At 36.2% G+C, this 15,930-nt stretch overlaps 1 protein-coding gene across 1 annotated transcript in view; it reads right to left on the bottom strand.

Annotated features, from left to right (window-relative positions):
* Positions 1 to 12,503, bottom strand: part of LOC107723902 (angiopoietin-4-like) — a 41,428-nt gene extending 28,925 nt beyond the window's left edge. Inside the window, exon 1 of the mRNA XM_016532629.1 lies at positions 11,831 to 12,503. Coding sequence (XP_016388115.1) covers positions 11,831 to 12,145 — 315 coding nt within the window. The 5' untranslated portion in view covers positions 12,146 to 12,503. The remainder of the gene's footprint in view (positions 1 to 11,830) is intronic.
* Between the last annotated feature and the right edge of the window lie 3,427 nt (positions 12,504 to 15,930).

Here is a 15,930-nt window from a genome sequence, read left to right as displayed (position 1 = left end):
TTTTTTTTCTTTGAAAATATTTAACTTGCAGCTCTCAGTTTAAATGCTTCAGTTTGTTTTCTATTCTCTTCAATAAGTTTAAATGCTTCCGTTTGTTTTGATATTATATTATATTATGTTAGGCCTATATTATAAACCTAATAAATAATTGACCTTGTTTTTTAATGGAGTCACTTATGCTCATCAAGGCTGTTTCTGTCAGGAACACTCTCGTCAAATATGATTGACAATTAGCATACAGTTTGGTTTGGCGGTATGGTTCTGTTCTGGGCAAGAACTCCCTGCGCATCCATGCAGCTTAGCATGGATGAGAGCAGGGAGAGCAGCGATAACCCCCCCTTGGGTAAACAGAACAGAACCAACATAAATGTATTGCAGATATCGTTAATGTTCAATAATGTTATGTACACATTTTTGAATTATTCTGATTCAAAGGAGAATCAGAAGGTTGAATCCTGACTGACAGAGGAGGAGTTGGGGATGGAGGAGGGTAATTAGCTATTGAGCAATGCGAAAACTGCTGATAATACTGCGGGATCTTATATATGAATGCTTAGATAGGTGTCGTATTCCCATAGGTAGATGGGGATCAGCTGAGAGTCAGCTGATGCGAGCTTGACTAACGTGACCTGCCAGAACTAACGCTACGCTAGATTGTTTTATCCATTTAATGTCATAATAATGCTTCTAAACTATTACCCACTTTTCTCGTCAAATATGCTCTAATACAATTAATTAATCAGCATATTATGTAATTCTATAAATATATCGAATGCAAGACAAGATAACTCCAAACAAGCCACTCCAAAAACTGCTGCTTGCTTAATTAGTATTTTCTAATCTCGGGCCTATGATTACTCAGAGGTGGAAGGGTTAAGCCTATATTTGATTGAGCCAGACTCTCCCATCAATTATGATTATCAAAGTTACTGCTCCTCTGGAAGGCAACCATGTTTTCTTTGCAATTGAGATGGAGCTGCAGCCAATCAGAGAGTGGCTGTTGACCCTGTGGCGGACGGGAGTGCAGCTGTGCAACGAGAACTGCAGTTCCTCTCTAACATAAACAAACAAACTGTGGGCTAATGCTCAGCCGAGGAACATCCACCACGGACGACACGAGACAGAAGGCCGATTGGGTAATATACTGTATGAGGGAATTACAGTCTTTTCCTTTTTGTAAACAGTGGAGATTAAAGCATTAAGAATCGGTTTTTAGTTTTATACCAAATATTCTGCCAGGTACCCAAAATGTGCTTCATGTGGTCTAAACATCTAACTGGATTTATTAAAGGATGGAAATAAAGGGGTAGTGGGACTCAAAGTTATCTTATGAGGATGGCAGATATTTTGCTATTATCAAAGTGATTTCTACAAATGAATGAAACAGGATGGATGTTTTAGAGCAGGGGTGTCCAAACTCGGTCCTGGAGGGCTACTGTCCTGCAGAGTTTAGCGCCAACCCTAATTAAACACACCTGAACCAGGTATTCAAGGTCTAACTAGGCATACTAGAAACTTCCAGGCAGGTGTTTGAGCTGGTTGGAGCAAAATTCTGCAGGACAGTGGCCCTCCAGGACCGAGACTGGACACCCCTGTTTTAGAGTATCTAATATCACAAAACATTAGAATTTATTAGATCCATTGCTAATATTTACTATGTTTGTGCTGTTTACTTCCCTCCACAATGATGTCACTTCCTAGAGGATGATGTCATTTGGAACTAGCTTTTGTTAAAGGGGCATTACAAAAAATTTAAGGATGGAAAGTGATATTGAAGACACAGGGGGGAAATTTTTTTTGAATTGATCAATTAAAACAATATTCATACGAAAACATGCAATGTTTGAAACATTAAAAAATTAAAATGAAGAAAAGGGCTAATTGTAAATAATTTATACAGTAATTATAAATTCACAATTTATAGTTTCGTATAAAATATTATTTCATAATTGATATAATATTACAACTTATAAATAAATTATAAATTATTTTAAATTATTAAACATAAATATAAAAAATAAACATTTTGCAACATCTGTTCAAAACAAAGTAATACAAAATGATTTGTAATATACCTAATCAGTATAATATACCTAATCAGTTTTCAGTTTATTTTCAGTAGAAAACATTTTTGAATTCACGATTTTGTTGTCTCATACTTACTTTATCTGACCCAAAAATGTACTGAAGAGCTGGGATTGCCCTTGTAAGACAGATAATGGGTAAGATAGGTATATTGGAAAATCCACCTACAGATTTGTTTATTATTGATGTGCAGCCATGGAAACCTATGAGTTTTAGAATGTTTGGAGAAAGAAACAGCCCCATCTGTAGCATCTCTTGTAAAAGCATCACTTTTATTCCATATAATGGATTATTGCAATTGTGTAATGTGCCGTTGGAAATTATGGCTGAATCTGCATGCCCAAACTGAAATTTTATATGAAAGTCCTTCATATCAGCAAAAAAAAAAAACAGAAGTGTAATTAGACACTGTAAGAGAACAAGGAAAAGCACAACAGATGATCCAGTACTTGAGGCTTTTTCCTTTTTTTTTGTGCTTGTTGAGGGTTGCAACACTAATGGGTTCTCAAGTGGGGACGGGATAGGTTGAAAGCATCTATTTCCATGTGATCTCCACATTTGACCTTAAAACAGGATGCACATTTATTATATTGTGCTTTTGTTATTATTAGAAAGCCTTTTTAAAGGAAATTGAGGAAGACAGTTATCACAGTTTTAAAGACGTACTGCGCTGCATGCATGTGGTTTCGGTGGTGGGGGTAAATTGCTGCTACCGGTTAGTATGAGTTGACTTAGAAAAACGCCTTTGATCAACCCAAGACAAAACCCTGTGCCTCATAAGAACAAACAGCAAACCTCAAGACTCTAATCACTCATCTGTAATCTGCACAACTCTGCTGAAGGAAGAACAATGAGCCAATGGTCTGGAATTAGATTCAGCTATAGTTCCAGGTGTGGGATGCAATGTGGTTTTCGAGGTTCAGTCTCATTGGAGGCTTTAACTTTAACATATTAAAATGAAAGAATGCTTTAGTTTTGGTTCACAATATGTTACTTTATTAAATGTATTTTTAATGTAGTCACAAGATTTTTTACATGTTGTTGTACTATCACAGAGAGGAATAAAAACACTTTCCAGAACATTTTCATTCACTGTTCCTTGTTGGTGAAATGATCTTACCAACATGGCTGTCCATCTTAAAGTTGAAGTGTGCAATTTCTGTGCAGTGTTACCAACTGAAAAAAATAAGCTTTTACACAAGTAGGATGATGTTGAATGTAGATGCATACACGAGAGAAAAGAATGAGAAGTGCTGACTCAAGCACATGTCTCAGGAAACTTGTGATGCAAGACAAAGAACAGAGTTTGTGTCTCTAAATCACTCTGAATGCAGCCCATGCTTACTGGAACCATGTTTGCTTTGGTCCCTTATCATTACTGTGACAAACTCCAGGATATAAGCATGATTAGGTCCTAGGATTAAGATATCACAGCATGATTGTGTAGTTAAATGCATGTCAAAAAAGTCAATGAATTAGAATAACATCAATATTCACATAGCAAATTCAATGCCATATCACATTTATCAAAAATGTGGAGGAAAAAAGATCCTGTATCTTCTGATTAGTCAAAATGTAATATGATCAATTAAAAAGACTTTCTAGAAAATTAACAGGCCAAAAGATGATTCATGGTTTAAAAATGAGTTTTGTATTTGATGAAGGGCTTGTTTTGTTTCAAAAGGCATCTGCTGTGCAAAAGGGAACAGTAAAAGTCAGGGTACATTCAAGGACGGACGAATGAGATCCAAGAACACTATGTTTTCAATTCTACAAAATGCTGTCGTTTGCTTCCATATTCCATAATTGGTCCTAAAATCTTATTTTGAGTCAGGAGACTCACACTAGTTCAACCACACACACACACACACACACACACTTACAAATGCAACACAAAAAAGACTTGAAGGCATAGCTCAGCCAAACATTTAAATTCTATCATCATTTACTCACCTCTGAGTTGCTTTCTTCTGTTGAGCACAAAAGAAGATATTTTGAAGAATGTTGATAACCAAATAGTTGCTGGTAGCCATTGACTTCCTTAGTATGAAATAAAATACTATGGAAGTCAATGGCTACCATCAACTATTCAGTTACCAACATTCTTCAAGAAATTTTATTTATAAAATAAACTTAAAACAACTTGAGGGTGTATAAATGATGACAACATTTTCATTTTGGGTGAACTATTGCTTAAACATTAACCTTATCATATGAGAACACATGATCAATGTCTAGCTTCTAAGATAATTTATTGAAAGTAACAAGTAAAATTATGTGTTACTTTTAGAATTTATTTACTTTTAGAGTTAAAAATCTTTTTTTATTCAGACAAATACAATTTAAAATAGAAAATAGAAAAGGTAATTGTGACATTGTTTTTATTATTTTATTTATTATTTTACATTGCAACTTTATGTAACTTGTAATTGTGATTTTATGTCTCACAATGTGACTGGCTTCTTATATAGTTTAAAATATGAAATATTAAAGGGTTAGTTCACCCAAAAATCAAAAAATTCTGTCACTCACCATTACTTACCCTCATGTCGTTCCAAGCCATTATATTTTTGATGAAATCCGAGAGCTCTCTGACCCTCCATAGACAGCAATGGAACTACCACAATCAAAGTCCAGAAACGTAGTAAGGACATCGATAAAATAGTCCATATGACATCAGTGGTTCAACCGTAGTTTTATGAAGCTACGAGAATACTTCTTGTGCGCAAAAAAAAACCTAACAATTTCTTCTCTTCCGCATCAGACTTCGACGTGCATTCAAGACAGTACCACGACGCATGCGTTGACTATTTTAACGATATCCATAGAACATGGTAGTTCCGGTGCTGTCTCTGCAGGATCATAACGTTTATGGGATTTCATCAAAAATATCTTAATTTGTGTTCTGAAGATGAACGGTCTTACGGGTTTGGAACGACATGAGGGCGAGTAATTAATGACGGAATTTTTATTTTTGGGTGATCTAACCCTTTAAAGTCACACTGGGAGATACATATAAAATCAAAATGACGAGAAATACAATTGAAATTGTAAGATATAAAATAACTAGGGCGCAAAACAACAACAATGTAAGGTCTTGAACCGTGGCGTAGCGTTTCAGTAATATTTCAATGACAGCTGAATGTGTTCATACAGCGCTGGTGCCAAAGCGGCTGTGAAGTTCAGCTCTATCAGTGAGGCGGTTGTCGCTCTGTAGGAGTTCTGGCTCCGAGGGTGATCTCCTAATGTTGACTGATGTCAGTGAAAGCAACACAAGAGAGCCCATGTCCAGCTCTTCCATCTCTCTTTGCTCTCAAAGACACTTCCCCAAGAATGATAAACACGAGCGCGATGTTTGTTTAACAAAGCGAAGCCTTCTGCTGTGATCTGAGCCAAACTCAATATACGTGCAGGCATAAATAGAGACGACATTTATAAGAGACAAGAACGCACACATTTAACACATTGTGCGTATTATTCGAACTCAATGTCTTGCTGTGCCTCCGGACTTCTGCAGAGATCCGAGTTCAGAGCGGACATTAAAATACTTGAATGCAATTTGGAGGCATTTGTGGCTTGAGGAATCATTCAAAAACGATGATAGATTTTTACAGAATATGCAAGAGAACTAATCACAAATGACATTAAATTCGCTAAGTCCAGAAACGTAGCAAGGAGATCTGTAAAATAATCCATGTGACATCAGGGATTCATCCGTAGTTTTATGAAGCTACGAGAATACTCCTTGTGCGCAAAAAAAACCTAACAATTTCTTCTCTTCCGCATCAGACTTCGACGTGCATTCAAGACAGTACCACGACGCATGCGTTGACTATTTTAACGATATCCATAGAACATGGTAGTTCCGGTGCTGTCTCTGCAGGATCATAACGTTTATGGGATTTCATCAAAAATATCTTAATTTGTGTTCTGAAGATGAACGGTCTTACGGGTTTGGAACGACATGAGGGTGAGTAATTAATGACGGAATTTTTATTTTTGGGTGATCTAACCCTTTAAAGTCACACTGGGAGATACATATAAAATCAAAATGACGAGAAATACAATTGAAATTGTAAGATATAAAATAACTAGGGCGCAAAACAACAACAATGTAAGGTCTTGAACCGTGGCGTAGCGTTTCAGTAATATTTCAATGACAGCTGAATGTGTTCATACAGCGCTGGTGCCAAAGCGGCTGTGAAGTTCAGCTCTATCAGTGAGGCGGTTGTCGCTCTGTAGGAGTTCTGGCTCCGAGGGTGATCTCCTAATGTTGACTGATGTCAGTGAAAGCAACACAAGAGAGCCCATGTCCAGCTCTTCCATCTCTCTTTGCTCTCAAAGACACTTCCCCAAGAATGATAAACACGAGCGCGATGTTTGTTTAACAAAGCGAAGCCTTCTGCTGTGATCTGAGCCAAACTCAATATACGTGCAGGCATAAATAGAGACGACATTTATAAGAGACAAGAACGCACACATTTAACACATTGTGCGTATTATTCGAACTCAATGTCTTGCTGTGCCTCCGGACTTCTGCAGAGATCCGAGTTCAGAGCGGACATTAAAATACTTGAATGCAATTTGGAGGCATTTGTGGCTTGAGGAATCATTCAAAAACGATGATAGATTTTTACAGAATATGCAAGAGAACTAATCACAAATGACATTAAATTCGCTCTGGACCGAAATGTTATGTCACAATCAACACAACAATCTCCAATTCTCAGGCTTCCCTAACATATTTGTGAGCCTCCCACAAGGGTATGACTTTTATTTCGAGCTCCTAGAGAACATTTCTCAGAGAAACATGTGCGCTGAGTGAGCGTTTGATGTGTACGGCTCAGATTCGGTACGTTGATAGCGGCAGTAATCAGCAGTTCAGCCCTCTCTCTACTCCCAAGGAAGCCCTGCAACTGTGGCGTTTTACAGGCTCATTAAAGACGGTGCTGAGACATTGTAAACTCAGCAGGCTTCGTGTTTTCCCATCCTCTGCTCTGCTCTGTCTATCTTTCTCAGTTCTCCACTGAGGAATGATATGCACAATAGGCCAGAGAACAAAAAAACTATTAGCTGAGACGCTGGAGGCTTGTTAATGTGATGTTGCATTAGGAGAGACAGCACGTATTAAAACCAGTCACATGCTGAGAAGTTTTACTGTTCTTGTCTTCTTTTAGTATTTACTTTCTAGCTTTCATTTTCTAAGCAGCTCTTTTACGAAGTAATAATTGAGCCACCTTTGCTCAAACAGCTTAAAGTAGGCCTACATTTGGCTCTAAATGTTGTTTTTACAGCGTCCTTGGAAAAGAGCATTGATTGCTGAGTGATTAATGCATAACTGTTACCATATATATATATATATATATATATATATAAAATTATACACTAGCTTTCAAGGCTTCATTTATTTGATCAAATATAAACAGTGATATTGTGAAATATTATTACAATTTAAAAATAAGATACTACATTTGAAAACAAAATTTAAATGAGTGATTAATGCATAACTGTTACCAAATTGCAGGTCTTGTTTCAGTTATGAGGCCTGCTGACCATTGGCATTGTGCTGCATTACCAATAATTAGGCAAGCATCACTATTATTATTGCTCAAACTTAGGGTTAGGGATTTGAACAAACCCCTAACGATAAGGATTAAACTTTGGTGTGTAGTTGTCCTGCAAAATTTGCGCTACAGACGTGAATCATACCTCAAACCATGTGGCTTACTGAGGAAAGTTGGGACTTAATTAAACTTTTGATTTAAGCATAAAACTAGATAGTCTTAAGATCATGCTAAACACTTATTCCAAACTTAGTCCAAACATTAAACAGGTTGTGTATTGACAAAGAATATATAAATAAATGTAATAATAATGCTAATAATAATAATAATAATGCTAATAATAATAAATTAATAATAAATTAAACGTATTATAGGCCTATGTATAAAATACAACTCCAGTCTTCTGTGTCACATGATCCTTCAGAAATCATTCTAATATGCTGATTTGGTGATAAAAAGAAACATTTATTATTATTACTAATGTTGAAAACAGTTGTGACACTTAATATTTTTGTGAAAATCATGATGCATTTCATTTTCAGGATTCTTAGGTTACTAGAAAGGTTTAAAAAATCATAGTATTCTAGTATTCTTTATACTGTCACTTTTGATCAATTTTGATGTATCCTTGCTGAATAAAAGTACTCATTTCGGTAATATATTCATTAATTTTTTAATTCATTTCAACAAGTAGAACGTATCTGGTGTTATGTTGATGAATGAATCGTTGTGAATGAATCGGTTAATGAATGATTCAAAGAATCGCTCATAAACACATTCACTTGTCGCCACCACCTGGTATAATGACGTAACATGCAGAGAGTCACTGCAATATCCCCACCAGTAATGCATGAATAATAAAATAGTGCACTTTTTTTCTCTGTTAAATGAAGATGTTTTCACAGCTTCACGTTAACAATTCCTTCTTTTCCTCAGCTCCAATGTATTTTTTTTCTATACCAATCAGAGCATTAAGCCAAAAAGCCTGTGAATAGAAGTGGAGAATGTTCAATTCAGAATTCAGCTTTTTGGCTTAATGCTCTGAAGGTTCTTTTCTTGTTATTCAGCATCCAGTGAGGCTCCCACTCAAAGGGGTCTGGGGCTTTGCCATATCTCAAGCTGCTCTAAATGGGACGTACAATCGCTAATCCCTTGGCCTTTGAAGAACTCTTTTCCAGGGAGATCTTTGGTCCACGGCCATTACACAAAAAATAAGCAAAGACTTCAAATGGCTCCTCATGCTTTCCATACACTCCTATGCTCCATATACCACCCTCCTCCCCTCCCCTCTCTTTCCTGTTAATGGAGTCAGATACATGGCATATCTCCCATTGCTTGTGAATGCAGTTATCAGGTAAGGGGTGAGCAGCAGGAGCAATCTAAGAGGGCATATCCGTTTAGTTTCAGTCATTTGCCAGTAAACTAAACACTCCTCCTCCATAAACATTTTGCCCAATTATACAGCCGGAGCAACACATGTACCAGGCCCTCAAAGGATTTTAATTAGCTTACAGAATACCTAACATTCAAGTCAGCACATTTAGCCTGTTCAAAGGATTTTTTTTTTGTTAGTATATATATATATATATTTATATATATATATATATATACACACATACTATATATATATAGATAGATAAAATTATATATTATTGTTATTAATATTCATTTTTGATGCAATATTGCTATGTAGAATATATTGTTACATATATAATATTTTGTTTTTAATATTAAATATTCATATTTAAGCTATGTACATTTTTATATTCCATTTAAGTTGTATACAATGTCAAAAAAAGTGTTCTGTTTGGATTTTTCTAACTAAATATATTTTCTATTTCCATCACAAATTACAACATCAGAAATAAAAATGATCTGAATTTCAGTATTTCTTACAAATGACATTGAAATAGTGCAGACTTTTGGACCTTACTGCGTGTAAATGCACAACTGAGAAAGCAAATTTAGTTATTTCTATATTTGCATCTTGAGTGAATGAGTGATTTATTGAATTGATGATATACGCCTGTTTTTAAGTATTTTATGCTCCTTGTTATTTACCACCAATTTAATTTTTAAAAAGCATGAATGTAATAAGAGCAGCAAGTGTTTATAATTAAATGACTCTTATCGCAATCTGACCTCTTCTTAAACAGAGTCAAGGGTCGCGTCTCTTTCCTGTGGAGGTGCAAGCCATCTCCCTTTGAGATGTATTGATTGTCAACTTGGGCGGTCCACTGAATACAAACATGCACACACACGGCAAACTTTCACTCTACACCACGGCACTTCATCTATTCATTAGCTCAATTAATGTCACTGAGCAAAGTTCCCTTGAAGGGCCAATCAAAACTTGCATTCTTCACATTTGAATGGAGTAATAAATCACTCTGCAGTCACTTATGCAGATCAAATGCTTCTCTGGTTTTGTCATCTGGCTCCTGTTTAATTGCCACTTCTGTATTATTACTGAAATGAGTGTTTCATCTATTTATTCAGATGTGAAAGTTCTTGTAAGCTCACTTTGATGTCTGAAACGGTGCTTAGTCAATGCACTTAGCTGAAGCTGCAAATAGAGTCATGTTAATGGAAATCACACATGACAGTTCCGAAAGCATTGGAGGTCTTGGAATCCGTCAAATGGCTGAGTCGCCTTTCAACAGGTTGTGTTTTTGGAAACCATGCAGTATTGAGTATTCAACCAGAACTTCTTTCCATTCTATTTTGATAAATGTATTTGCATCGCTCAGCTTCTCAAACCAGCTCAGCCAGCATCTACATCTGGCCATTTGGCCAGCGTCTGCACCCTTACAGTTCACCCATCTGAATACAAATGGGCTACAGGTCTTTACATCTGAAGTAGGGGTGTAAGCGTTTGCTCTGACCGGTAATCAGTTTGATTACGATAATTTGTTAAATGATGCAATGCATCATAAATTCTGCAATTTGGTCATTATTTTAATTATTTTATTATGCTTAAGACCTACATTCAACTACAGGGACAATTTACTTTCACACTTTTAAATTGACTTTTTATTTAGACAATTGATTTTTCATTTTACACAATAAATTATAGGCTAATAATTGCATATTGTTATAGTAATTATTATCGATAATTAAATTCTGATGCACTGAATTTTCCTTGTCAGAATGCAATGCACCAATGCAGTTTTTAAGCTGCCTTCAAGTCCTTCTGGTAAGTTCTTAATTATGAGTTTAAAAGTTATAATTAGTGTTCAAGGTCTGAAAATATTTAGGTCAACTTCATATTTATTTTCCCCTTTTTCTCAAAGACAAAGCATTTTGGATGCTATAGTGCAGCAAAACAAGTGCATTAAGTGAGTAATTTATGTATTATCTTGTATTATAGTATTCTAAAATTGTGGACAGAGAGAATGATGGGAAGTGTAGTTTTGTTGCACAAGCCTGTCACCTCAGCTAAATGAGTAGTACTTTCTGGCAAGCTTTTCCTCTATTTATCATTATTAGTACGCTAAACTGTGTACAAACTAAATCGCACCATCAACATTAACAATTTAAACTTAATTATGATAAGTACCAATTGCTTCTTCCATGATTTTTTTAACTGTCCTGCCTAAGACTTGGACAATTGAGGCTTATAAAATGTGTTCACAACTCGTAAATACAATCACTCCCAACATGACTTGAAGCCAGCATTACAGCCCAATGCTTTTCTGGTGCTAGTGCACCAAAACATGCACATTAGATGAGTAATTTATGTATTATCATGCATTTTAGTATTCTAGCATGGACAGAGAGGATGATGGGAAGTGTAGTTGTATAAGCCTGTCCCCTTATAAACCAGCTAAATGAGTAGTATTTTCTGGCAAGCTTTTCCTCTATTTATCATCATTAGTACGCTAAACTGTGTACAAACTAAATTGCACCATCAACATTAACAATTTAAACTTAATTATGATAAGTACCAATTGCTTCTTCCATGATTTTTTTAATCGCCATTCCTCAGACTTGGAAAGCTGAGGATTGAAAAATGTGTCTGCAAGTCATTAATACAGTCATTCCCAACATGACTTGAAGGCAACATTACACCTACACTTGAAATACTGGCAGCATTACAGCCCAACTTCGTCTTAATTTTTCCCTTTTTCTCAAAGACAACACTTTTTTATGCAAGTGTCTCATTATGAGGTCATTCTCACCTTCAGCAGCCACTGCGTGTTGTTTTCCATGGCCGACTCCAGATGCTGCAGCTTCTGAACGGGCCACTCGCCGTCCGCCGGCGGGGAGTCCCGCTGAACCACGTTGGTCCCGCTCTTCTGCTCCGATCCACCCTGACAGCTCTCCATCTCCGGCAGGATGAAGGTGTAGCTGCACTGGCCGTGCTGCACACGGTGAAGCTTCCTCCGCCTCTCGCCTCCCCCGCGTTTCCCTTGACCGTTCCCGTTTCCGGAACTCACCAGGCCAACGGACGCCAGCAGCAGTGCCAAATGCCAACCGCTTCTGGCAAACCTCATGGCAGCGGGAGCAAAAGCAAAGGCCACCTGCGATCAAGCCAAGGTGCCCACTCAGTAGTTCAAACTCTTTTGATGGAAGAACACATGGTTGGATGGAGATGAAGAGGCTTTTTTTGACTCTTTTCTCTTCACAGTTGGATTGCAGGACCAGAAGCTCCTGGTTTTCACGAGGTTCCCCTGAAGAAATGGACACAGGCACTGAGCCTTGAGTAACCACAACACACTCTCACTGATAGATAAGAAGGCAAAGAAAGAATTTGAGGAGAAGCGGAGACAGCCCGTCTAAATGAGTCTCCCAATCTGTAGGCTCTTAACACGAAAGAAAAGTAAACAAAAGAGGAGAACTTTCCTTCCTATCCCAGAGCGGTGTGTGAAATGACCGGAGTGAGAGAGTTCTGCCCTCTTATCTGGGAGCGAGGGAGTGTGTGGAGGAGCGGGGGGAGGCTGAGGGAGGTCTATTAACACACGTTCTGTCTCCCGTCTCCTCTGCAGCATTTCCTCACCCCCGTGGCCTGGAGGATAGAGAGCTTCTTCTCCCCGTTTAAGGCTGTTCTGAAATTGGTTATGGGTCAGATTTTGCTCATTAATGACAAATTCTCCACATAATTCTCTCTTAAGAAATAAAAAGGATGTGCACCATTGAGAAATGGATGGAGAATGCCTTTTAAATTCTAATTCTATTTCAGAATTTGAACGGAAGTAGAAAAAAGCATGCAGAATTGTACTTTGACAGTTAGGAAGTACAAAAACTATATTACAGTAAAATTACAGTAACTGTAATTTTAACAGGATATGCACATTTTTTATAGACAAAAACTTTGAATGTTGGCGTTTGAGACAGAGAGACAGATAGATATAAATAGAATGATAGAACAGCAGAATGATAAAATAATAGAATGATCGATGGAACGATAGACAGAACAACAGACAGACAGACAGACAGATAGATAGATAGGTAGATAGATAGATAGATAGATAGATTTTGCAGGCTTATTTCAAGCTGCAGATTAATGTTACTTTTCATGAGACTTTTTAATGCACTATGCCCCTTACCCCTTACTTGTTTATTTTTACATAATTCTTATTTTGGTTCAGTTTGTGGTGAGGCTGTGCTCTTGGGGATAGAGGTCAAACCAAGTGACTCTTAGCCCCGACTGAAATCATTCTCATGGGAAACATGCGATAGAGAGAGCCAATGCCAGAATGCTCCTCACAATTACGCAAACTTAAGGGCCCTTTTTCTGAAGGTGAAACTTTACACGTAGCTATACACCTTTCCTTTGGGAATACCACAGCCGGATTGATCCAATGTTTGTTTTCACACGTTGCACATAGCTCTCCTCCACTCAAGGGTAGCTGTGTTTTATTGAACTCCAGCCCAGTTTTATGTGAAGTGCTTGGCAGGATTGACATAGCTCTTTTATGGTACGGATCAGGGATTTTGAACCACTTCCAGCATCTGTGTAATCCTGACCCTTCGATATTGCCATGGATCGACTACATTTTAATGTCCAATAAATTTTATGTAGTTTAACAGGAGTAAACTGTGCGGTTGACATGCAGTGTCCTGTAGTATGCTATACACCATCTAAAACAGCACTTTTTAATAGTTTAACATTTTTATGCATGCATTTTTTATGACATGAAATGTGCCTTTTGTGCACATAAAAATATCTGTATTATTATTTTAAAATTATTTTATAGAGTAGTTTTATTTTCTTTTTTATTATTTATAGTATTTATTTATTTTTAATTCTAATAACACATAACCCATATGTGTCAATATTTATATTACTGTTCAGTGAATATTTCAGTGAATATACTTCTGTCTGAATAATGTGGCAAAAAATAAATAAAATAAACATACATAAAGACATATTTGTATTTGTACATATACAAGAACATAAAAATACACACAGGCAGTGAAAGCATTATATACAAATTTCAATAAAACAAAACAATTCAACAAAGAAATGCAAAATGCAAATTGCAACTGCCAAATGCTAACTGAAAAACAGACATCTACATATGTTTTAAGTTAAGCATTTCTCACTTCACTGTGTCAAATATGTCAAATAATGTGAATAATTTTAATATCCTGTTCATTATATCAGTAGTAAGTCATGGGGAGTCAAAATGGCATTTGAGTTTGACCGGGTGAACATTTTAAAGCATGTAAAATACATATTTTCCCTTACACATGCAGATGACTTTATTCTAAAATCTTGATGTTAAACAAAAGTTAATGTTATTTGTCAGCCGCCCATTTATTCTTCAATCAGGAAATGTCACATCATAAAATACATTAGCAGTTTATGAGCACTGCTTTGGCTGTTGGCCTGATTCAGTCAGTGCCGCTGGATTTAGTTACCTAATGTAGAATTTTTGTTTTACAACAATAAAAAGAGCCTAATTCAGACCAGAAATGACCAGGGGAGAGAAAACAGCTCCCTGTCAGAAATCATCTGCCCTGAAAATCCACTCATGGTCATCTTTCTGGACAGTTCCAGTGTTGTCCTTTTATGGAGCCCCGGTCATCCCTCAAACTGTAGCGTTTAATTGCATTAATTGTGTAGATTTTTTGCAATCTACGGAACGGTTATATAAGACATAAATTAATCATTGAGACCTGATTTTGTAGAAATAATCCTAATATGATGTTTCAGGCCCAGAAAATATATTCAATAAGTCAATTAAAAGGGACGATGTACAGGTCAAGAATGAGATAAAAGTCTAAATGGATACTCAAATGTGATTTGTCAGACATTGCTCGAGCCCTGTGATTGGTTGGTGTCTCTGGAGGACCTCTTGCCCTGCAGCTTTGTTTAGATGATGTAAGCCGCTTTCTTCCTTTTGTAACGAATCAGTCCACTGAAGGCGAGCGTAGTGAAGAACCCAAGTGCAGTTTATTCAAACAAGGTGAGACACATGACTAAGACAATCAATCAGAACATGACACAATGAACAGAGGAACCAATGGCATGAATACATGAGGGCAACGGAAGCATGACACAAACAGGGACTATGACTAAACTCCAAAATAAAAGACATGAAAACATGAACAAGAAACATAACCCAAAACACCACATTACATTGTGGGCCTCTAAGGGCGGCTCCAGACGCCCAAACAAACACAGCCAAAACCCAACAAGTCCAGGAGGGTGGTGGAGTGGAGGCGGATATTGAATATTATATAATATATAATGAATATTGCTTATTATTTTGCTAAGATCATTTGATGTTTAATCATTTAACGCAAGAAACACCCCATATGATCTATTTGTATGAGAAAAAGTATTATTAAAAACTACACTTACAGTTATATGAATTTAAAATAATTTTACTTACATTTATTTGTATTCTAAATTTGAATAATTTAATTAAAAATTTAATTGAATCTTAGATCTTAAGACATTTCTTTATTGAATAGTTTTTTATTTTATTTCTTTATTATGCATGTTTATTTTTGTTTTAATTGTTTTTCAGTTCTCTGTTAAAAACTACACTTACTGAAGTTATATGGATTTAATTTCATTCTATTTTCATTGTACTTCACATTGAGTTGTTTTCTAAATTGAAATGTAAATACATTTAATTTAATCTTAGATGAAAATAGTTTATTAAAGATTAGATCTTAAACTTATTTTATTTATTTACTTATTATTTTATTATTGAATTCTCTTGCATGTTTTTTTTTTATTATTTGTCTGTTATCTGTATAAGTGTTTTGGGAGATAAAATAAAGAAAATCTAAAATGAAAAAATCTAAAATAAAACTATTACTG

The sequence above is a fragment of the Sinocyclocheilus rhinocerous genome, unplaced genomic scaffold (genome assembly GCF_001515625.1).
Source record: "Sinocyclocheilus rhinocerous isolate Xijiao unplaced genomic scaffold, SAMN03320098_v1.1 scaffold875, whole genome shotgun sequence".
Lineage (NCBI taxonomy): Eukaryota > Metazoa > Chordata > Actinopteri > Cypriniformes > Cyprinidae > Sinocyclocheilus > Sinocyclocheilus rhinocerous.
Note: the sequence above shows the minus strand (reverse complement) of the source record. Positions and strands in the feature narration are given on the sequence as shown.